The sequence below is a fragment of the Semicossyphus pulcher genome, unplaced genomic scaffold (assembly GCF_022749685.1).
Source record: "Semicossyphus pulcher isolate SPU_LCO1_2020_fin unplaced genomic scaffold, fSemPul1.0.p SCAF_22, whole genome shotgun sequence".
Taxonomy (NCBI): Eukaryota; Metazoa; Chordata; class Actinopteri; order Labriformes; family Labridae; genus Semicossyphus; species Semicossyphus pulcher.
The window spans coordinates 7742275-7760920 of record NW_027211696.1 but is presented as its reverse complement, the minus strand read 5'-3'; the positions used below and the strand labels follow the sequence as shown (position 1 = coordinate 7760920).

The window sequence follows — 18646 nt, the reverse complement described above, 5'->3', positions numbered from 1 at the left end:
CTGGACATAAGGAGAGGTTGGAAAATGAAACTTTAAACTGTATTTTATTAAAGGTTTATAAACATAATGTCACCCTGGTTATTCAGTCTTTAGTTTGCTACCAGGATTTAATTAGGTTGCTCCACATGCTACTGTTGAAATCCCTGATTTAAAGAACCTGGAGGTTAAAGGAATCGTCTTCACAGGAAGGTTTTATTTGCAGCAGCATGCCCCTTTAACAATTTGCAGACGTAAAATGGAAAATAAGATAAAACTATCAAAACAAGAGTCTGCAATTGTAGGAGGGATTTTCTTGGCAATCTGAGGCCCCAATATACCCCCACAAACACATGTGAGTGACGGCTTAACCTCTACTTCAGCGGGACAACAGGCTCAGTTAAGCTTCTTTGAAAGATGAGCTACTCGTTTTTTATTTAAAAATACATAAAACATCATGTGAGCTCTGGTTTAGTGAGAGAGTAATTTACCTAAAAGGAGCACATGGAAAAAAGAGGAGAGTGAGCCGGTCACGAGCTGATTCCATCTCGCAGTAAACATGTCAGGATTTGTATATAAATGGAAAAAGATAAGTCAGACTGTTGTCTGTAAATGAGTCCAAGGTTGTGTGTAAGCCACACCGTGGCTCAAAGACAAGCTGATTCGCTGTGTGTCATCAGTGATTACCATGTTTGTGCAGCCAAGGTATACTGTGCGACTGGCCAAGATGGGGCCACTGTTGAGCATATTTTTCACATATCCCTACTTAAAATGATACATATTGATATGCTTTGGGGTATTTCTCATGTTCTAGATGGTATTATGCTTTTAGATTTCTACCATACTTGTTATATGCATACACACTGCACAAACTGTTGAGAGAATTCAATATTTTTATGTTAAGTTTCACCTGACTAAAAAGAGACAAACTCTGCCAACACAAAGATGGAGCAAAAGAAAACAGGACTGAAAATGGACGGACTAAAGTACATTTAAGTGGTTCCAAATGATTCCGAGATTAGAGCCTTTGCTAAAAGTCACTGTTTACATTTCTTTTTGAAAAGTCAACCAAATCGCACAAATCAACCAAAAACAACTGCAAAACGACACAAAAAGGACTACAAATGGGACACAGAGACTAAGAAACACAAAACAACCACAAAGAGCTGCAAAGCAAGACGAGAGAATTGGCAAAATGACTGGAGAGAAAAATGACTACAAATTGACAAAGATACAAAACAACAACAAAGAGACACAAAAACACTACAAATAGACATCAAATGATCAGAAAGCGCTTCAAAACAACCACAAACGATTGCAAAACAATCGAAAAGACACAAAACGTCTAAGAAGAGACATAAAACCACAACGACACAAAGTGTGCCACAATTAACACGACACCCCAAAAACACCTAAAAATATAAAATAAGAATAAAAATAGACAAAATGACTATAAAGAGACACAAAAACACTACAAACAGACAAACAAAAGAGATACATAACAACTACAAAGACACAAAAACACTACAAAGAGACAAACAAAAGACAGAGATACAAAACAACTACAAAGAGACACAAAAACACTACAAACAGACAATCAAAAGAGATACATAACAACTACAAAGAGACACAAAAACACTACAAAGAGACAAACAAAAGACAGAGATACAAAACAACTACAAAGAGACACAAAAACACTACAAAGAGACAAACAAAAGACAGATACATAACAACTACAAAGACACAAAAACACTACAAAGAGACAAACAAAAGACAGAGATACATAACAACTACAAAGAGACACAAAAACACTACAAACAGACAAACAAAAGACAGAGATACATAACTACAAAGACACAAAAACACTACAAACAGACAATCAAAAGAGATACATAACAACTACAAAGAGACACAAAAACACTACAAACAGACAAACAAAAGAGATACATAACAACCACAAAGAGACACAATAACACTACACACAGACAAACAAAAGAGATACAAAACAACTAAAGAGACACAAAAACACTACAAACAGACAAACAAAAGACAGAGATACAAAACAGCTACAAAGAATTGCAAAACAAATGAAAAGAACAAATAACTAGAGAGACAATGACTACAAAGAGACACAAAATGGCGACAAGAGAACCAATGTGGACGACAAAGAGATGCAAAATGACCACATAAATGTGCAAAACTAGCAAAATGCCTACATCAACACAACCACAAGTCTCTCTCTGATGTCAGAGGGGTGAGTGGGAGAGGGATAAGAGTAATGTAGCCGTTACCTAAACTATACACTTAAACACCAGGGAAACATTCTCTAACCTCAGCTGTCTTTTCGCCGCTTGCTGAGGGATTGTTGTGTGTAAAAAACTATGAAAAAAACCTCTGTCAGATCTGCATGGCATCATAGCTGGATTTTATATTTTATTGTCTGCCTTTTACCCGACTGCCCCTCTTTCTGCCAGTTTTCTCAGACACGCCTCCATGAGCTCACTGCCCACAGGACTGCAGGTCTGTCTGCGTGCGTCTGTCAGACCATTTCCAAATGAAGAAACAACAGAAACCAGGGAACAGATGGAAAAGATATATTAGATTTATTTTGGTAGAAGTGAGTGGAATAAGACCGGCTGAGTGGCTGCTCCTCGGCTCCTTACATAATCCCAAACTGATATCAAGTTACATTTTTTTAATAAAGGAGGTTATGTACATCTTAATGGAAACTTTTTTACATCTAGCAATGTTATAAATAGTGAATAATTTCACACCATTCATCCCTCTATTAATCCCACCATATTTTAGCTGTTTGCACATTTCCTGTAGTGACAGCCAGGAAATCTGAGCACAGCAGCCCAGATGTGATTTTTTCCAGCCTACTTTCCAGTTTTTCCATATCTAGTGGTGCCCAAAGTATCTACGTATACGGGGACAAATACCACATGAACTGCAAGTTCTCTCGTCTTCACGTCAAAGATTTGAAGTCGAACACTCAGCAGAGACGCCTTAATGTGGTTGTCTGAATTCACTTCCTCTCTCTTTTGACCACCGGCCAATAAATCTTCTCGTTCTCCATAAAGTGGCAACGCAAAGTTACCCAAATTGTGTCTTACGCAATTAATGTTGAATTATTAAGATCCCTATTAAAGTGAATTCAACATCGTTTTAATGAGCTTTAACTTATTTATAACCGAGCCTATACATACCGTTTCATGTAAACTTTCATTGTGTGGACAAAGTTCAAAATGTTTTATTCTCAGAGAGTTAAGAGGCCATGCACGCCCACGAGTGTCTTAAATTCTGCAAAGGTTAAGAAGCTAAGAGTTACACTGAGAGTTACATGATGTCACAAATTTTTATGCAGTGATAAAAGTCTTCAGCCGAGTCCAAAATCCCTCCCTATTTACAACAGTGCACTTCATTTACCGTCTCCTTTTTATTGTGAAATCAAAATCTGTGTGTAAAATGTGTGAAATATAGTGTAAAGTGCCGTCGCAATATGCTCCAGCAGACCCTTGGCACTTCAAAACCACCAGTATGTACTGATGGCTCTATTTTGTTCACGTGGGAGACGGTCTTACAGTAAGACAGCATGAACAGCAGGACCCTGAAAATGTAACTTTTATTATTCAAACTTGTGCTTTCCCAGCTGAGACATGTCAAAATGTCTTCGTGACAATTAATAAAATGCATTGCATGTGCATAACTTCTGCTCACAATCCCACTATGGACACTTAGTTTTCCAGCCTACACATCTTGTTGTTTGTGTGTAATTACAGAGTAAAAGAGGCTACTAATCACTTACAGGTAAAACACAATGCAAATAAGTGTATCTCCCAAAATGTTGTACTGCTCCTTTAACTGCCCTTCATACTGTTATCCAAGAAAATCTGAAAATGAGAACTGTAATCTTCAAAATAAATCAAGCATCTATTATGTAAGGATAATGCATCGCGAGCAGGTTGTTATCAAGAAATAACAGACCTCGGAATGCTGTAATTAACCAATCAGAATCAGGTATTTAACACAGCCGTGTAATAAGACGTGTACATATATATTTCTGTGATTTAATGAACATTCATTCACAAAATATACAGACATGTATAAAACACACAATGCAGTGGCTGAGCTGTTGGATTTTCGGCTTTTTTTAAATCCTGATGAACGTTTTTTTAATGCACAAAGAAATATTTACATTAGATTTGTCCCCTCATACTCTCTTTATTTCTTTCTGTCTTTCTCCATTTTGTTGTATTAAGGCTGATTGTGATATTGATTGGGTTGCCGCTAGGGGTGGGGGGTAATTGTTGTGTATTTCCTTGTGTATGTTGTTTGCTGTCCATGTTAAACATCATAAAAAGTTGTCAACAAAAAAAAATATTTACATTAGACCAAAGTTAAAATGCAATTCATACCAGTCCTTAGCACTGTGTAATGCTTCACCTATTTGTTGGGTTTGATATAAGAAAGACATCTTCTGAAAAAAGTGCATAAATTGCTTAGCTCCATTAGCATTTAAAAGCTAAAGCTGTGCTTGCTACACTAAAAAAAACTCAGTTTTTAGACTGCGAAACAGTCATAGGTCATGGCACATCATGCGTGAGCCTCGTGGTGAGGAAAACAGACGTATTGTTAAAAGTTTTTACTGTGCAGGCGTCGAGCTGCAGCCTCGAAAGGCAACAATGTGCAGTCACTTTAGTTCTCACTCTGTTTGCATTTAATTAAAAAGACACACAGTGAGATGGTCTTTTCATGTCTCCAACCAGAGCTTAGATCCTCCACGTTGTGCTTCTTGATCTTCATCCAAATTGGTTTTCATTACTGGGCCGAGGTGGAGGACGCGATGGAGGAGGTGCTCTGCATGGTGCTGGACCTTGAGGTGGAGGCGGTAGGGTGCCAGTAGGAGATGGAGGTGCGTAGATCGGGCTCACGTTAGCTGGAGGCAGGGCTCTGTTAGGAGGTGGCGTGTACATGGGAGGGCTGGAGGAGGACGGGGGAGGAGTGGACGGCAGAGGGGGGAGTGTTGAAGTTGGCGATGGGGGCAAATTGTAGAGGTTGCTTTCGTCTGACGGGCGGCGCTGATAACAGTGGGGTAAAGTGTAGACGGGCGTGGAGGGATGGTTGTAGATGGGGTAGCGGGGTGAAGGATAGGGTTTGCTGCGAGTGAAGTTTATGCACCGGCCCTTTAAGAACAGAAGAACAAGGTGGTTTAGCAAATGAAAAGTCTGCACAGGTTACAGTGTTACAGTTTCATTTAGCAGACGCTTTTGTCCAAAGAGACGTACATCTGAGAGTTCATACAACACAAGCAACCATCTTTTTTTTTTTCTTTTATCATCAACAACATCATCATCATCATGAAACAACAACATCCTTAGTATCATCATCATCAATATCATCCTCATTGACAACATCAATAGCATCAATATCATTAAGTGTGGAGGTGTTCATGACAGAGCTGGGTCTTTAGTTTCTTCTTAAAGGTGGAAAGGGACTCTGCGGACTGAATGGAGTTTGGTAACTCATTCCACCCTGTTAGGACCCTGTTGTGATGGGAGTACCAGACGCCTTACATTGGCAGAGAGTAGCGAGCGGGAGGAAGTGTAGGTTGTTGTTAGAACTGATTTTTAACATGGCATTGAAAATAGATTTGCATTTGCATTTTACCTGTTTTCATTTCCTTAACCTTAAATGAAAACAAAATACAGCCTAAAAATGTGTGAGGGGGAAACACTGATTGCTGACATTTTGCTAGCTAGCTAACGCTACACTCTCGGCTAACGTTGCACTGTTGTTAGTTGTTATCACCAAGTGATATTTAAGGTGTCCGACAAGCCAATCGCTGCTGCATCGGCCATCTGCAAATTCAAACACACATACAAATGTCTACACAAATACAACAATGTAAATGTGCTGCAAATGCAAAAAGCCAAAATAAATGCATTGATGCAAATGACTGCAAATACAAAAAACATGCAAATTCAAGAACACATAAACAAAGCAAAAAATACAACAGAACATTTCTGCATATCCAAATGTCATTACAATGAAAGAGCTCCAGGCCTGTAGGGGGCGCTACTTTGAACTGGATTTTTTTTTTTTTTTTCGTTTACAAAGGAGATTTGGGCCGAGGTGGGGACAGAGCTTATTTGTGCTGTTGCAGCCTGTTTGCCATTGTCCACTATCGTAGATATTTTACCTAAAATCAGTTCCTTTTCGTTGCTTGGAAACAGGAGTTGCTATTTGCAGCCATAATATAAATTATTTCTGTGTAGGCGACTGTTTTGGAGAATAAGAAACAAGTCGGATCTTGGATTGACTGGCGTACTAGCTGATACCCGATCCCACATTTAAGGCCATATTGGAGGCATTTCCGATACTGGCATCTGTATCCGAACAAATCCCGTGGTTTATGAGGCCTATTTCATTTATGAAGGATCTGTAAAGACACGACACCAGAGTGTATTCAATAAAATGCCGAAACCTGCACAGCGATTGGCAGGTTTGGAAGGTTAAAGGCTTTCAACGAATGGAAAGCGGAAATTCCTCTGTCAGAAAGTGTCATGGAAGCGAACAGCATTCCTGCCTGCCGAGCCGCTCTGACGCTGACAGCTCGAGTCGACAGGCAGAATCTACGTCTAATGACTTCTGCAGACGAAAGCGTTCCTGCAGCTGTTTTTACCTTTGTCTGCTCTCTATGCCACTTTCTTTGTAGTCATTATCTTCTGATTCAATTCAACAACAATAGTTGATATAATGCAGATAAGATTTCAAATAGATTTCTTCATCATTCTTTAAACCTTTACTCATTTCCAGAGGTCATTAAATCAAACTCTGGCACATTCTTAAACATCTGTCCGCCAAAAGTTGACGATGTTGCTTCACAATCTTATTAATGGCTTTGTTTTGGATTCATGTGTTCCTATCTGTCATCTGTAAAAGAGGTGATGATGTTTTTTATTCCTCCATGAGGAAGTCATTATTAAGGCCTTGATTTTCTGTTATTTTGCTATTTCTGGCTTGTCAGTATGTCTCACCTTGTCTCCAGGATGAGGTCGCATCACAGACACTCGGTCGTAGCCTTTTCTCAGGAATACACACAAAGCATCCAGTTTACCCTGCAGAGAGACGATCACAGAAGACATTACAAACAAAAATGAAAGTCAATTATAACAATGTTTTTTTTGCTCCAGATGTCTCTCTTTGATTCTTGCATTGTAAGCTTTACAAGGCAGAGAAATAGATAAACAAAGAGCGTGTTATGTCAGTAACGGTAACAGCCGCTCAGCAGATCCATATTCAGGGGTGAACTCAGTTCATGTCTGGTTCTTATTACCCTCCATCCAGCTGACTAATGTGTTCGGAAACTAATTTTTTATTAACTGTTTCCTGGTCACTTCATGCCCAGAAACACTAAAAATGAAACATATTTTATGTTATCGCAGCAGACACCATCGACAGGAACAGCTCGCTCTGAAACATCTGGAATGTGCATCACAGTGTGAAATACATATGTTGACATTATGTGAAATACAGTTGATGACAGGGATATTTCAAACTGAGGAGGAACATGAGATGTGATTGAAGGCATAATAAAATCTTCTGTGAATCATTGATGAATAAATAACACACTGAAAGAGTGAGTAACTGTAGCACCTTGATTGGAGAGTACCACTTCTGAGGGCTGGTAGATTTGTGCACGTGATAATACGGACGTGGTGGATCGTACTCCTCCTCCGGCATCACGACTCGAGCATTTTTAGCTTTTTCCAGTTTGGCTCCTTCTTCAGTTGAGCCTTTGTCCCCCCACCGGACCTGAACAGAGACAGAATCTATCAGCGCTGTGCTGCAAACACAGACAATAGGAGGCCTTCATTTATTCATATTTGGTTACATTAGCTGCAGCTGTGTTTATGATTATTTCTAGCCACATTAGCATCGTAGCTCCAATGTTGATCTGTTGTTAGGTTGTTCTGTCACTTAGATTCTGACTAAAATATCAACAACTGTTGGTTGAATTGCCATGAAAATGTATTTATGACAAATAAATTGCTAAAGCTAATGACGTTCCCGTCACCGTTAGCTAAATTTGTTTTAATTAGCAACTTTTAGCATGCTAACACACTAAATCAAGACATGAACATGGTAAACATTAACTTGTTAATATCAGCGTATTAGCATTGCCATTGCGAGCTTGTTAGCGGGCTTAATTTAAGTACTGAGCTCAAACTAAGACATTGACAGAGCTGCTAGCATAGCTTTAGCCTCTTTGTCTTTTAAGAATGCTAAACTGTTATTTTGAGATAACAAGGGATTTTTTTTCATTAGCATGATGCTGTGATGTGATTTGAGTTGACAATATAACTGTAAATATGTACATATTTGCTACAACTTGCTGTATTATTTTGTAAATATAAAGCAGTACTTGTTCCCATGCTGTTTCAGACGTTTGTAGCACGTGTATAAGTGGAGTTTAATCAACCACAGTCCAACCGAAGCTTCATTGTTTCAACAGGTTGAATTGTTATAATGTTAGTGGCCCATTAACTTTAACTCTGTTGCTACTACAGGTGACATTTTTAATTTGCCCAGTAGTTTGCATCATGACAAAAAAATTGCTAAAGCTAATGACACTCCCATCACCCTCAGCTGAATGTGTGCTAATTAGCTACTTTTAGCATGCTAACACACTAAATCCAGACATGAACATGGTAAACATTAACATGTCAATGTCAGCGTGTTAGCATTACCATTGTGAGCTCGTTAGCATGCTTGCTTTTAGTATTTAGCTCAAACTAAGAACGTCCTGACAGAGCTGCTAGCATAGCTTTAGCCTCTTTGTCTTCTTAGAAGGCTAAACTGTTATTTTAAGATAACAAGGGTTTTTTTTAGTTAATTAGCATGATGCTATGATGTGATTTGAGTTGGTTATGTAACTTTTGTAAATAAGTACATTTTTGCAACAACATGCTGTATTATTTTTTACTTATAAAGCAGTACTTTTTCCGTGCAGATTCAGCAGATTCAGATGTTTGCAGCATGTGTACAAGTGGAGTTTAATCAACACCAGTCCTCTGAAATTCAGAAGATAAACAGAAGTTGGCTCAGTTTTCCCAAAGTTTGATTGTGACCATTTATTTTCCAAAGTTTAGCTTCCTTTTTTCTCTAAACCCCCAAGAAAAGTGAAAGCAACTCATTTTTTTTACCTGTTTGGGGCACAAAACCAAAAAATGTTGGTACTTTATCTTCTCACAGGTCAGTATATTTTACTTAAAGTTAGTTTTTTAGAATTACTTAAAGCAAATCCATCAGAAACTAGTACTGTCAAAACAACTGTGAAAGTTCATTACTCAGATTTACTTCCTCAGACGAGCCATGAAGTCTTTAACTTGGCAGAGAAGGCACTTAAATGAAGCTTGTGCATATTTTCCATTGCTCCGTTTGGAAGCAGAGCAGCTTCAAGGCTTCAAACTCAGACTCTTCAGACTAAAACCACCAGTCTGTAGAGCTCCTCACACTGAGGGGACGACTTCTGCCTCCTTGACCTTCTTCCTCTTGGAAAACAAACACATCTGCTCCCACCTGACCTGCAGACGTCTCAATTCGGATGTTCACCTGGCCTGTTTTGTTACCACTACAAACAAATCGTGCAAGCTAGCATGATGTGTTTGCTAACTGAGTACACATCCTCTGCCTTAAGACACTCCAAATCTTGGCCTCTACCAAGCATTTCTTAGATCTGCTGTTCTTGCAGTTTAGCAGCCAAATGGCCTCATCTTAACTCTCCCTGGCGCTACAAACTAGCCACCACAACAAAGTGAATCAGTCTCTTCCAGCATAGACTTGCACACTCATCTTTTTAAAGGAATGAGTCGCTTCCTGCTTCCTTTTGTATTCCTGCTGTACTTGTGTTTGATCTCGCTCCCATTTTTTTTAACAATACCAGACAAAAACTAGCCGAGTGCTCGATTCTAGGATGCCACGTCTTTCGGTTTGTGTACCATACCTCCATTCTCTTGATGCCTCCGACTCCACGTCCTCCGTAGTACGAAGCATCCACCGTCGGCCAACGCTTCTTTGGAAAACCATCCTCGTCATCCTGATAAAGAAGGAAACAGTATTCATGTTACAGGAGAAAATAAATTAGATGAGACTTCAGCTAAAGGTCTAAAGAAAGTAAATCCACTCACAGAGCTGTCCTCTATTACTGGAGGAGGAGGCTCATGAATAACCTGCAAAAACATGACAAATAAATATGTCAAAGGATGCCTGTCCTGTCCTAACGCAACATATGCAGATGTATGATCTTCACTCTGAGAAAATCCAAGATGGCTGTCGTACCACGGTGCAGCAGAGAGGCCAGAACCACCAGAGCAGAGCGATGGTGAGCAGGAGCAGCAGGATGAGCAGAGCGATGGCCACAAACTTCCCATCAGACTGCAGGAGGAAATACATGCAGGACATCAACAAGGTGAGTTATGATTATTCATTTCTATGCCTGCTTTCATGGCAAGATGTGCATGGACAGAATGATAAAAACACCACACATAAACACAGATAAAAACAAAAGGGATTTGAACCAAGCAACGACTGGAGCCAATCATGGCTGTCATTGGGCGAGAGGCGGGTTACACCCTGGACTGATCACCAGTCAATCACAAGGCTGACACATAGAGACAGACAACCTTTCACGCTCACACTCACACCTACAGGTAATTTAGAGTCACCAATGAACCTAACGAGCATGTCTTTGGACTGTGGGAGGAACATGCAGACTCCACACAGAAAGGCCCACTTCGTCCCAACTGGAATTCAAACTAGGAACCTTCTAGCTGTGAGGCGGCAGCGCTAACCACTGCACCACCGTGCAGCACCTAACCGAACCTTCTGTTGCTATATAACAAAATTATGTTTTGGCTTTTGTGCATGTTGAAAGTGTCTTACTTAAGGATATTTGATGTGTATGTTAGATCATTTAGATTGCATCTATCATGTCTTGACAAAAATCGAGCAAGTTGCATATAAATTGACAGAGAAAATTGTGACTTTCTTCCAGATGTTTTGTAACATCTCGTCAGCTTTAAGGCCACTAATGAAACACAGCAATCTGAAACAAACGTGTGACCGTAACGTTTCTTGAACAGCTGCTGCACACAAGGACAACAGATCCATTGATGACAAAGTGTTTCTGTGGTGCTGGTGGTGAGAAGTTCAATAAACATGACCTGTGCTGTGAGAAGAAAAATGTCATTTAAGTGTAAATCAAAGTCTAGCCTGAAAGCCTTGGGATACTTTTAGCCAAAAGCGAATGCAAGTTTTAGGGACATCTTCTACTTACGCAGGTGACTGCAGTAATTGTGACAGAGCTCGATATGAAGCTGAGGCCGTTATTCATGCTGACGTGGAGCGTGGCCGTCCTGTAGAGACGATGGAAGGGGAAATGAATTAGCAGTAGATAAAAATGAAAAATAAGATTTAAGCTGTCACATTTTAAGAGAACATTTTTTAGTTTCTGTTTTATTCTCTTCAGTCTAATATGACTCCAAAAAGTATCACTTACGTTCCCTCTTTTTCCAGAACAGGAGCTGGGCACAGAAGGTAAACATCTGTCACCACCAGAGGTCTCTTCACTGTGGAAATAGTTTTAATATTCAATTTCATATCATGATTTGCTTTCATTCAAAGCATTCTAGTCGGGAAAAGTGATGCGAAGGAAAAGCTTACTTCCAGTCCTAAAACTTCACGAGATTGGAGCCTTAAAATATTCCTTTTCTTATTAAATTCCTGGACTTCCTCCCCTTACGGAAAATGAAGCAAATGAGGCAGGAATGCGGTTTATTTACGCTGGCTGAGCGAGTGACTAGTGTGTGCAAAGACAGAGCTCGTATCTGATGAGAGCCACATTCCCCTCCAGACATCTGAGGAGCGTTGAGCGTTAAACCAGCTGATTCAGGGCCGGGGTGGATGGTGCTGATGGTTTTTTTAGGGAGGACGGGGGTTTGAATCATTGTGAGCCACAAAGAGCTGCCCTCCCCCACCCAAACCCATTATGTACGGCCAAACCAAACCTGGCACAGTGACATAAATGACTGCTGAGTGAAATACCAAAAAACTGCTGCTTTTCTATTCTGTCTATTAATAGTTGGATGAATTTTATGTAATGTTTGATTTCACACGCCTACAGAGTTGTTGTCTTCTGTCTATAACTCGTGATATAATGTGGGAATCAGAGGAAAACGGCAACATTTTCTCCTCCAATAAACCATAAGTTACCTTTGGGTGGAGCCAGGCTAACTGTTTCTCCTGTTTGCAGAGTTTATGCTAAGCTACGCTAACTCCCCACTGACTTTAGCTTTATATTAAGAGTACAAACATCAGAGTGTGTCGTTCATCTGATTTAACTCAAGAAAACGACCAAGTATATTTCACAAATAACAACATTTTCAGTCCATTTAGACTTTTTAGTTTTCTGATTCACAAACACGCTAAGTTTTTACTCTGTGATCAACTTATAGGCTTTGAAAATGTGTATATTCATCCGAGTGCGGAAAGAGGGGGGTATTATGCTGTTTCACATTTTAAGATATATATATCATACAATGTTGGATGTCCAGAATAAACGTGGGTGAAGTTTCAAATCTGTAGGTAAAAGTATGTTGGAGTAATCCCCAGGCTTCTCAGCTCAGTCTGCTGTGAACGCCAGGTTTGTGACGTCACAAAGTGCAGCCTCAGCAGGCTTCAGAGAGCTGGCCAATCAGAAGAAAGCGGGCTTGTCTGGGCGGGGTTTCTTAAAGGGACAGAGCTGACTGAGTTGTTTCAGGCAGAGGCTGTATGAGGGCCTGCACAGAGCACCAGTGTGAGAAAAATTAGACGTTTTTTTTTAACTGTGAATTATGCTAAGCTACTTCTTTAACAATGATTTGATTTGGACTGCAATCACATAATGAAATGGTTGCTACTTAAAGCTGCTTTTTTAGCCTCTCGATGAAAGAACTCCCCAACAAGTTCTTATATTTGACATATTTTGGCTTTGTGAAGAGGATATAGCAAAAATGAAAGCAAAAATTTGCATATTTAAACACCCAGAAGTCCTTTGTTTGGTGACCCAATATTGATATTCTGTTATTTTAGCTCAGCTTTGCTCTCCACGCACCAACAGAAAAAAAGTATCTGACTCTTTAATAGCTTAAGACCCCACAATCTCTCCCATGTAACTGCCAACTTTGTTTGTTGTTAGCTGCTACACAGGCAGCACTGTGAGCCACACAGGCAGCACTGTGAGCCACACAACCAAAACAATGAGCTGAAATATGCTGAAGTACTCCACAGAGCCGAGAGGGACTGGAGAGATTGGAAACTCCTTTGGTCATTTAAACACACTGATTAATGAAGCTTAAAAGCCCCCAAAAAAGAAGAAAAAGTTTGTGAATAAACAAGTTGAACTCACTCAGAGTCACTGTGTCGTTGATGCGAAAGCTGCAGAGAACCTTCTGAACGTCCCGGGCGTGATAGAAACCGTTTCCTTTGATGACCACCTGGAACGATTCTGAAGGGGGATTAAATTTACATTTTTATTTAACATGGCTGTGAATTGTTGAAAATCTTACAGAGTCAACTAAACTATGATACTATATACAATTTTGGTCTGTGTGCTTGTGTCTCTTACCTCCCTCACAGATGCTGGAGGGCTCTACAGCCAGGATCTCAATGCAGGATCTCTTCAGGATCTGAAAGGAAATAATCATAAAAAACATTTGAACTATATTTGAACTATATATAAATAATATATTCTTTGACATCTAAGTGTCATGCTGGTGTCTTTCATACCGAGTCAATGACCCCTTGCAGCGCCTGAAATCCATCATTCACAGGGAACACATGGTCCTTACTGTCCGCTATTGTTGAAAGCTGTTGAGGATAATCACGCAATGATTTTATTGTTTAGATGATTGATTTATTCACCAACTGGTAGACTTATGTATTGGCTGATGGAGTGGTTTACCTGTGTTTCATTAAAGTCTTTCACTCCCACACAGTACACTGTGGCCCCCAGCTGTCGCGCTCTGCCGGCCTGATTCACAAAAAAAAGGCATCAAACAAACAACAAATAAGTTACGTCTCTTTATGGACCCAAACTCTCTCTGCTTTTGGAAACACCTCAATCGGGTTCAATGTTTCCGCTCATATTTTGCCATTGACAGCTCCTGGAACATCTCACAGAGTGAAGAGGCCACAAGCACAACACAGCTGAAAGTTTTAACCCAACAGAGGACAGAACAGCACCGTCACCTCTCTTTGTGCCATGTCAAACTGATTCTCTCGCAGCTCCCCGTCTGTCAGGGCGATGATGACGCTCGCTGTGCGGTAACCTGGAGGTCAGAGGCAGATTAGAAAGACTGTTTAAGACGTGATACAAGGTCAGTTTCATCCATTCAAAGTAAGAACCAGCATGAGCCTTTTTTTTTAACATATTAGTCATGTGACGGAGCGGGCAGCTTCATATGATGATTCTCCCACATGTTTGAATTCAGCTCTACAGTATGGATAAATGAAGGAATGATTAAGTGTTAAAGAGGAAAAAGTACTACTCACCATCTCCAGTGGCGTAGTATATCTGCTCGCTGGCCTGAAAGAGACGTTTTTAGGCGTCAGTGGTCGTACATTTAAATGCCTCATTATAAAAACTTAGATGCCATGCTGTTGCATAAGCAGGATCACTTTCCCATTGGTTTAACAGATGGCTTACTCTCTTTAAACCTTTGTCCATGAAGGTGTCTCCACCCGGCTGCACCCTGCTGAGCTCCTCCAGTTTGGCTCGAATCTGCTCTCTGATCATTAACGCATACCGAAGAATTAAAATATATATTAATGAAAAGTGATAGAGATAGCACATGTGATATATTAATGTAAGAAAATCATTTAGATGTTGTAGTGAGGCTGTGCGTGTGTCGACCTGTTTTCTGTCAGTGCCATGAGAGTCCGTCCTTCTGTGGAAAACACAATAAAAGACATCCGCAGCTGAGGGCTGGAAAAAAACAAGAAAAGACGACTGTCATGTTTTACATTCCTTTGTTTTTACTTTTTCTAATAAAATCTGACATTTCTTTGCGCACGCACCTGATAAACTTGTGAGCCAGGTGGTCGACAAAGTAATAAATCTCATTCCAGTAATGCTGCACACTGCCAGACCTGGAGGAAGATTCAGAAAAGATCTATTAACTGTTTTGTTGTTTAGTGAAAATTCACCCTGGAAGATGAAAACAATGAATCAAGACATTTAAATGACTGCTCTAATGATTAGGAATCGCACCTTCATACATTTTAAGGACTTGTAAGAGACAGATTGGAGAGATCAAACTGATGCAGCTGAAGCCGACAGCTGCTGTCACCAGCTCTTCGAAAATGGTAAACTGACCATGCATAAACAGGTGTAATGTGCCTTTTAAGCTTAAATTTGAACTTGAGATGGTGATTACTAAACAAAATAGGGTTGCAACTTTGATTTGTGATGATTGTTTTCATTATACTTATTCTGCAGAATCCTTTGGTCCATTAAAATAACAGGAAATAGAGAAAATCACATGTTCCCAGAGGCCAAAGCCACATCTTCCAATAGTTTAGCAACAGTCCACATCCAACAGATACGAGTTTACTATCATACAAGCAGGAAATGTCACGTTTGAGAGTCTCTAACCGATGTTTCTTTTATACATTTGCTTCAATTAAATAATTTAAAGGAACAATAGATTATCAAATGTGTTGCCTATTTTGTTCAATAAACTTTCAGCTCATCAATTCAGCTCCAATATAACCCAATATGAAATAAAGTATTAAATAGTCCAATCAAATTACTTTAACAATATTGCATTATATAATTTAATTACCCAGCATGCCTCATGGTTGTAAGTTGTTGATAAGCGATTCTGATTAAGCAATATCACACTCGAGGGAGTGCTGTTGTCCTGAATACCAGCATGGCTGTGGTTCAGTCATAGGCACGAGGCTGCAGGCAGGGTAATCACAGCCGTGCTAATATTCAGAACAACAGCACGACCTCGAGTGCGATATTGCTTTTATACAACGGCACAAACAGCAAATTGTCGTACAAATTAAATAAGCAGCAACAAACTGTTGCTTTGTTTATACAATCATTCATTTGGCTCAACTTCACCGGGACTGGACTGTTCCCATGTATTACACATTTTCACTGCACTCTGCTTCTTTGTATGTGTTTTCGTGATACTGCAGACCAGCTCCTGGTATGACGTCTATTATTGGTATGTTTCCATTTATGATGCAACCAGTGAAAAAGTACTTTCAACAGTTGTTTTGTTGCATTGGTGATTGATCAACCTAGGCAGAAAGCATTCAATTAACATTATTTGAACACCTGAGGCAGAGTGATACACGTAGTTAATAGTCCCCATGCTGCTATACTCAATATCAGCACTTATGAAATGCCTCTTATCCAATCAGATTACTGTCCTAACTAACTGTTGTATAATGATTTTTAATGCATTTGTTTTTGTGTGGTTTGAACACACATGTATGTGTTCATTTTAGTCAAACTTCACATCGACAAGTCAGTGAGTTTTGGTCTTTGTTTTGTTTGAGTGCTGACGCTCACCAATTCCCCTTTTTTCATGTGGCCTTCGTGCTCGTATTAAAATGGCAAACGAAAACAGAAGTGCCACGTCTTTGTCTCGGAAGAGTTCAGCTCAATGTCAGCTCCTGATTTTGAAAACAGGTGCTGCCCCATCAAACAATTAGGTTTTTTTTAAGTCAGTAACCAAATATCATTTTGCAGCAAATGTGCAGAGCCTGTGAAGCCTCTTTTCATGCTGCTCTGCCCCTTCCTCACCCTCCCTCGTGTTTTTCATTTGTCCTGTGATGTGAGCCTCTGTGCACAGACAGCCAGAATGTGGGGATCTTTGGAACATCTGGCTCTAATGGAGAAAGGGTTCTGCAGACTGGAGCCGAGAGAGCTGAAGCTGGGACTGGATGAGAGCCGCTGTCAGCGAGACGTGGCCGCAGTTTGACAACACAAATCCCCGCAGTGCACTTTATCACTCAAGTGCATGTATAAGCAGTTTGCATATGATTCATCTTTGTGTAAACACACTTTGTGTCACTTTTCAGTTGCTCATGCTGAATGTTTACTAGGACCCGGCCAACAACGCAGCACATGACTTGACACGACCTGTTCAGGAGCTTCACGTCAGCTTTGTGACTGTTTAATGGAGGGTGTAATTGAACCCTTGTGTCTGTGCTCACGGGGCATTAAAGTCTAGAAATCTGCTGCTGTGTTTGACCATATCGCAAAAAGATCAAACAAATCCACTAATTAAATAATCAGTTGATCGTTTAAGTCATTTTTAGGCAAAATTGTCAACAGTTCTACCAGCATTTGTGGCTTTTCCTCAGTTTAATATCATTAAAAAACTGAATATCTTTGAGTTTTGAAATACAGGCAAAATGAAACATTTGTAGACGTAACCAGGGATTTCTTATTCACATTTCAATCAATGAATCTTAAAATGAATCTTAATTTAAAGTTACTCCTCAATTTCCAGAATTGGAAAATAATGGAGCTATAGAATAGGACGGAAGATACGAAACACTCTACATACTTTGACACAAGAGATCATCAGATCCTTCTTTTGATTCCTTTGATTTCACCTTTTGCAAACCTCTTCGCTACCTTAAGCAAAAAGATCTCAAAATGAAACTACATCATAGCCACGTGGGCTTTGATTTCGCTGTTAATACACTACATACTGTCAACCATACGATTCTTTTGGTCTCTAAAAGCCTAAAACCTGCCCTCAAATCACCATATATACCAATACTTGTTATCAACCAACTAAAGGAGCTAAGTTTAGTACAGTAGCACATATTTTCCATGCAAGTAGCAGCCCGTTAATTCCTCTGGAGATCATCTGGAAAGATGTTTGCACCTGTGTCTTCAAAACAGCCTCAGATGACTCATACACTCACTATTAAATCATAAGAAGCCGGAGAACTCACTTGTCCAAAACAAAGTAAAGGTCAAATCCCCCGTAGCAGGACGACCCTACCTCCCTCCTGTCAGTGATCTGCCCCGAGCTGCCGGACACCAGGAGCACCACGAGCATGCCCAGCTCCACACCGAGCAGGACCTGCCTGCAGCACTGGGACATCACACCGAGGTCAGGAAAAAGCATCAGCAGAACCAAAGAGAAGGTTAATATAAATACTCTCCAGGAGATTTCAGTCCACTTTTCCTCCTCTCACAGCGCAGAGGTGTTGTCAGTCATGCTGTGCAGAGCGATCTCCAAGGCTGCTCTCTGGATCAGTGTTACATCTCCTCAGCTGCAGATGTGTGCTGGCAGAGGAGGAGTGAAGCTACTGGGTCTGCATCTCCCCCTACCTCTCTCTCTCGCTCTCTCTCTCTGCACGCTTAATCATCTTGGGTCATAAGATCATATCAAAACAACAGACAAAAAATCTTGGTGAGTGATTTTCTTTTTCTTGGTTGCATCACTTGATGTCTAAATGATGCAAAATCCTTCATCATCAGACTTTTGTTCTTGCTAAAACTTTTTTAAATTTTTCCTGCAGGCTGTTTTAGTTCCACAACCTGCCCATTAGTGCCCCCTAGTGGTAAAATATGCACAATGCAATTCCC

The 18646-nt window shown here is 40.1% G+C and overlaps 1 protein-coding gene across 1 annotated transcript; it reads right to left on the bottom strand.

The window, feature by feature from the left end:
* Nucleotides 1–3584: 3584 nt before the first annotated feature.
* On the bottom strand, nt 3585–18158 carry LOC138601886 (anthrax toxin receptor 1-like). The gene is made up of 18 exons (XM_069673178.1): nt 18007–18158; nt 15097–15168; nt 14933–15004; nt 14726–14807; nt 14572–14605; nt 14269–14348; nt 13982–14050; nt 13807–13887; nt 13646–13706; nt 13427–13525; nt 11540–11609; nt 11318–11396; nt 10321–10416; nt 10170–10211; nt 9986–10078; nt 7636–7794; nt 7017–7097; nt 3585–5162 (listed from the first exon to the last, which is right to left on the bottom strand). Exons 1-18 carry the CDS (start codon nt 18156–18158, stop codon nt 4779–4781), a joined length of 1806 nt encoding a protein of 601 aa, XP_069529279.1. The 3' UTR covers nt 3585–4778.
* Nucleotides 18159–18646: the final 488 nt, after the last annotated feature.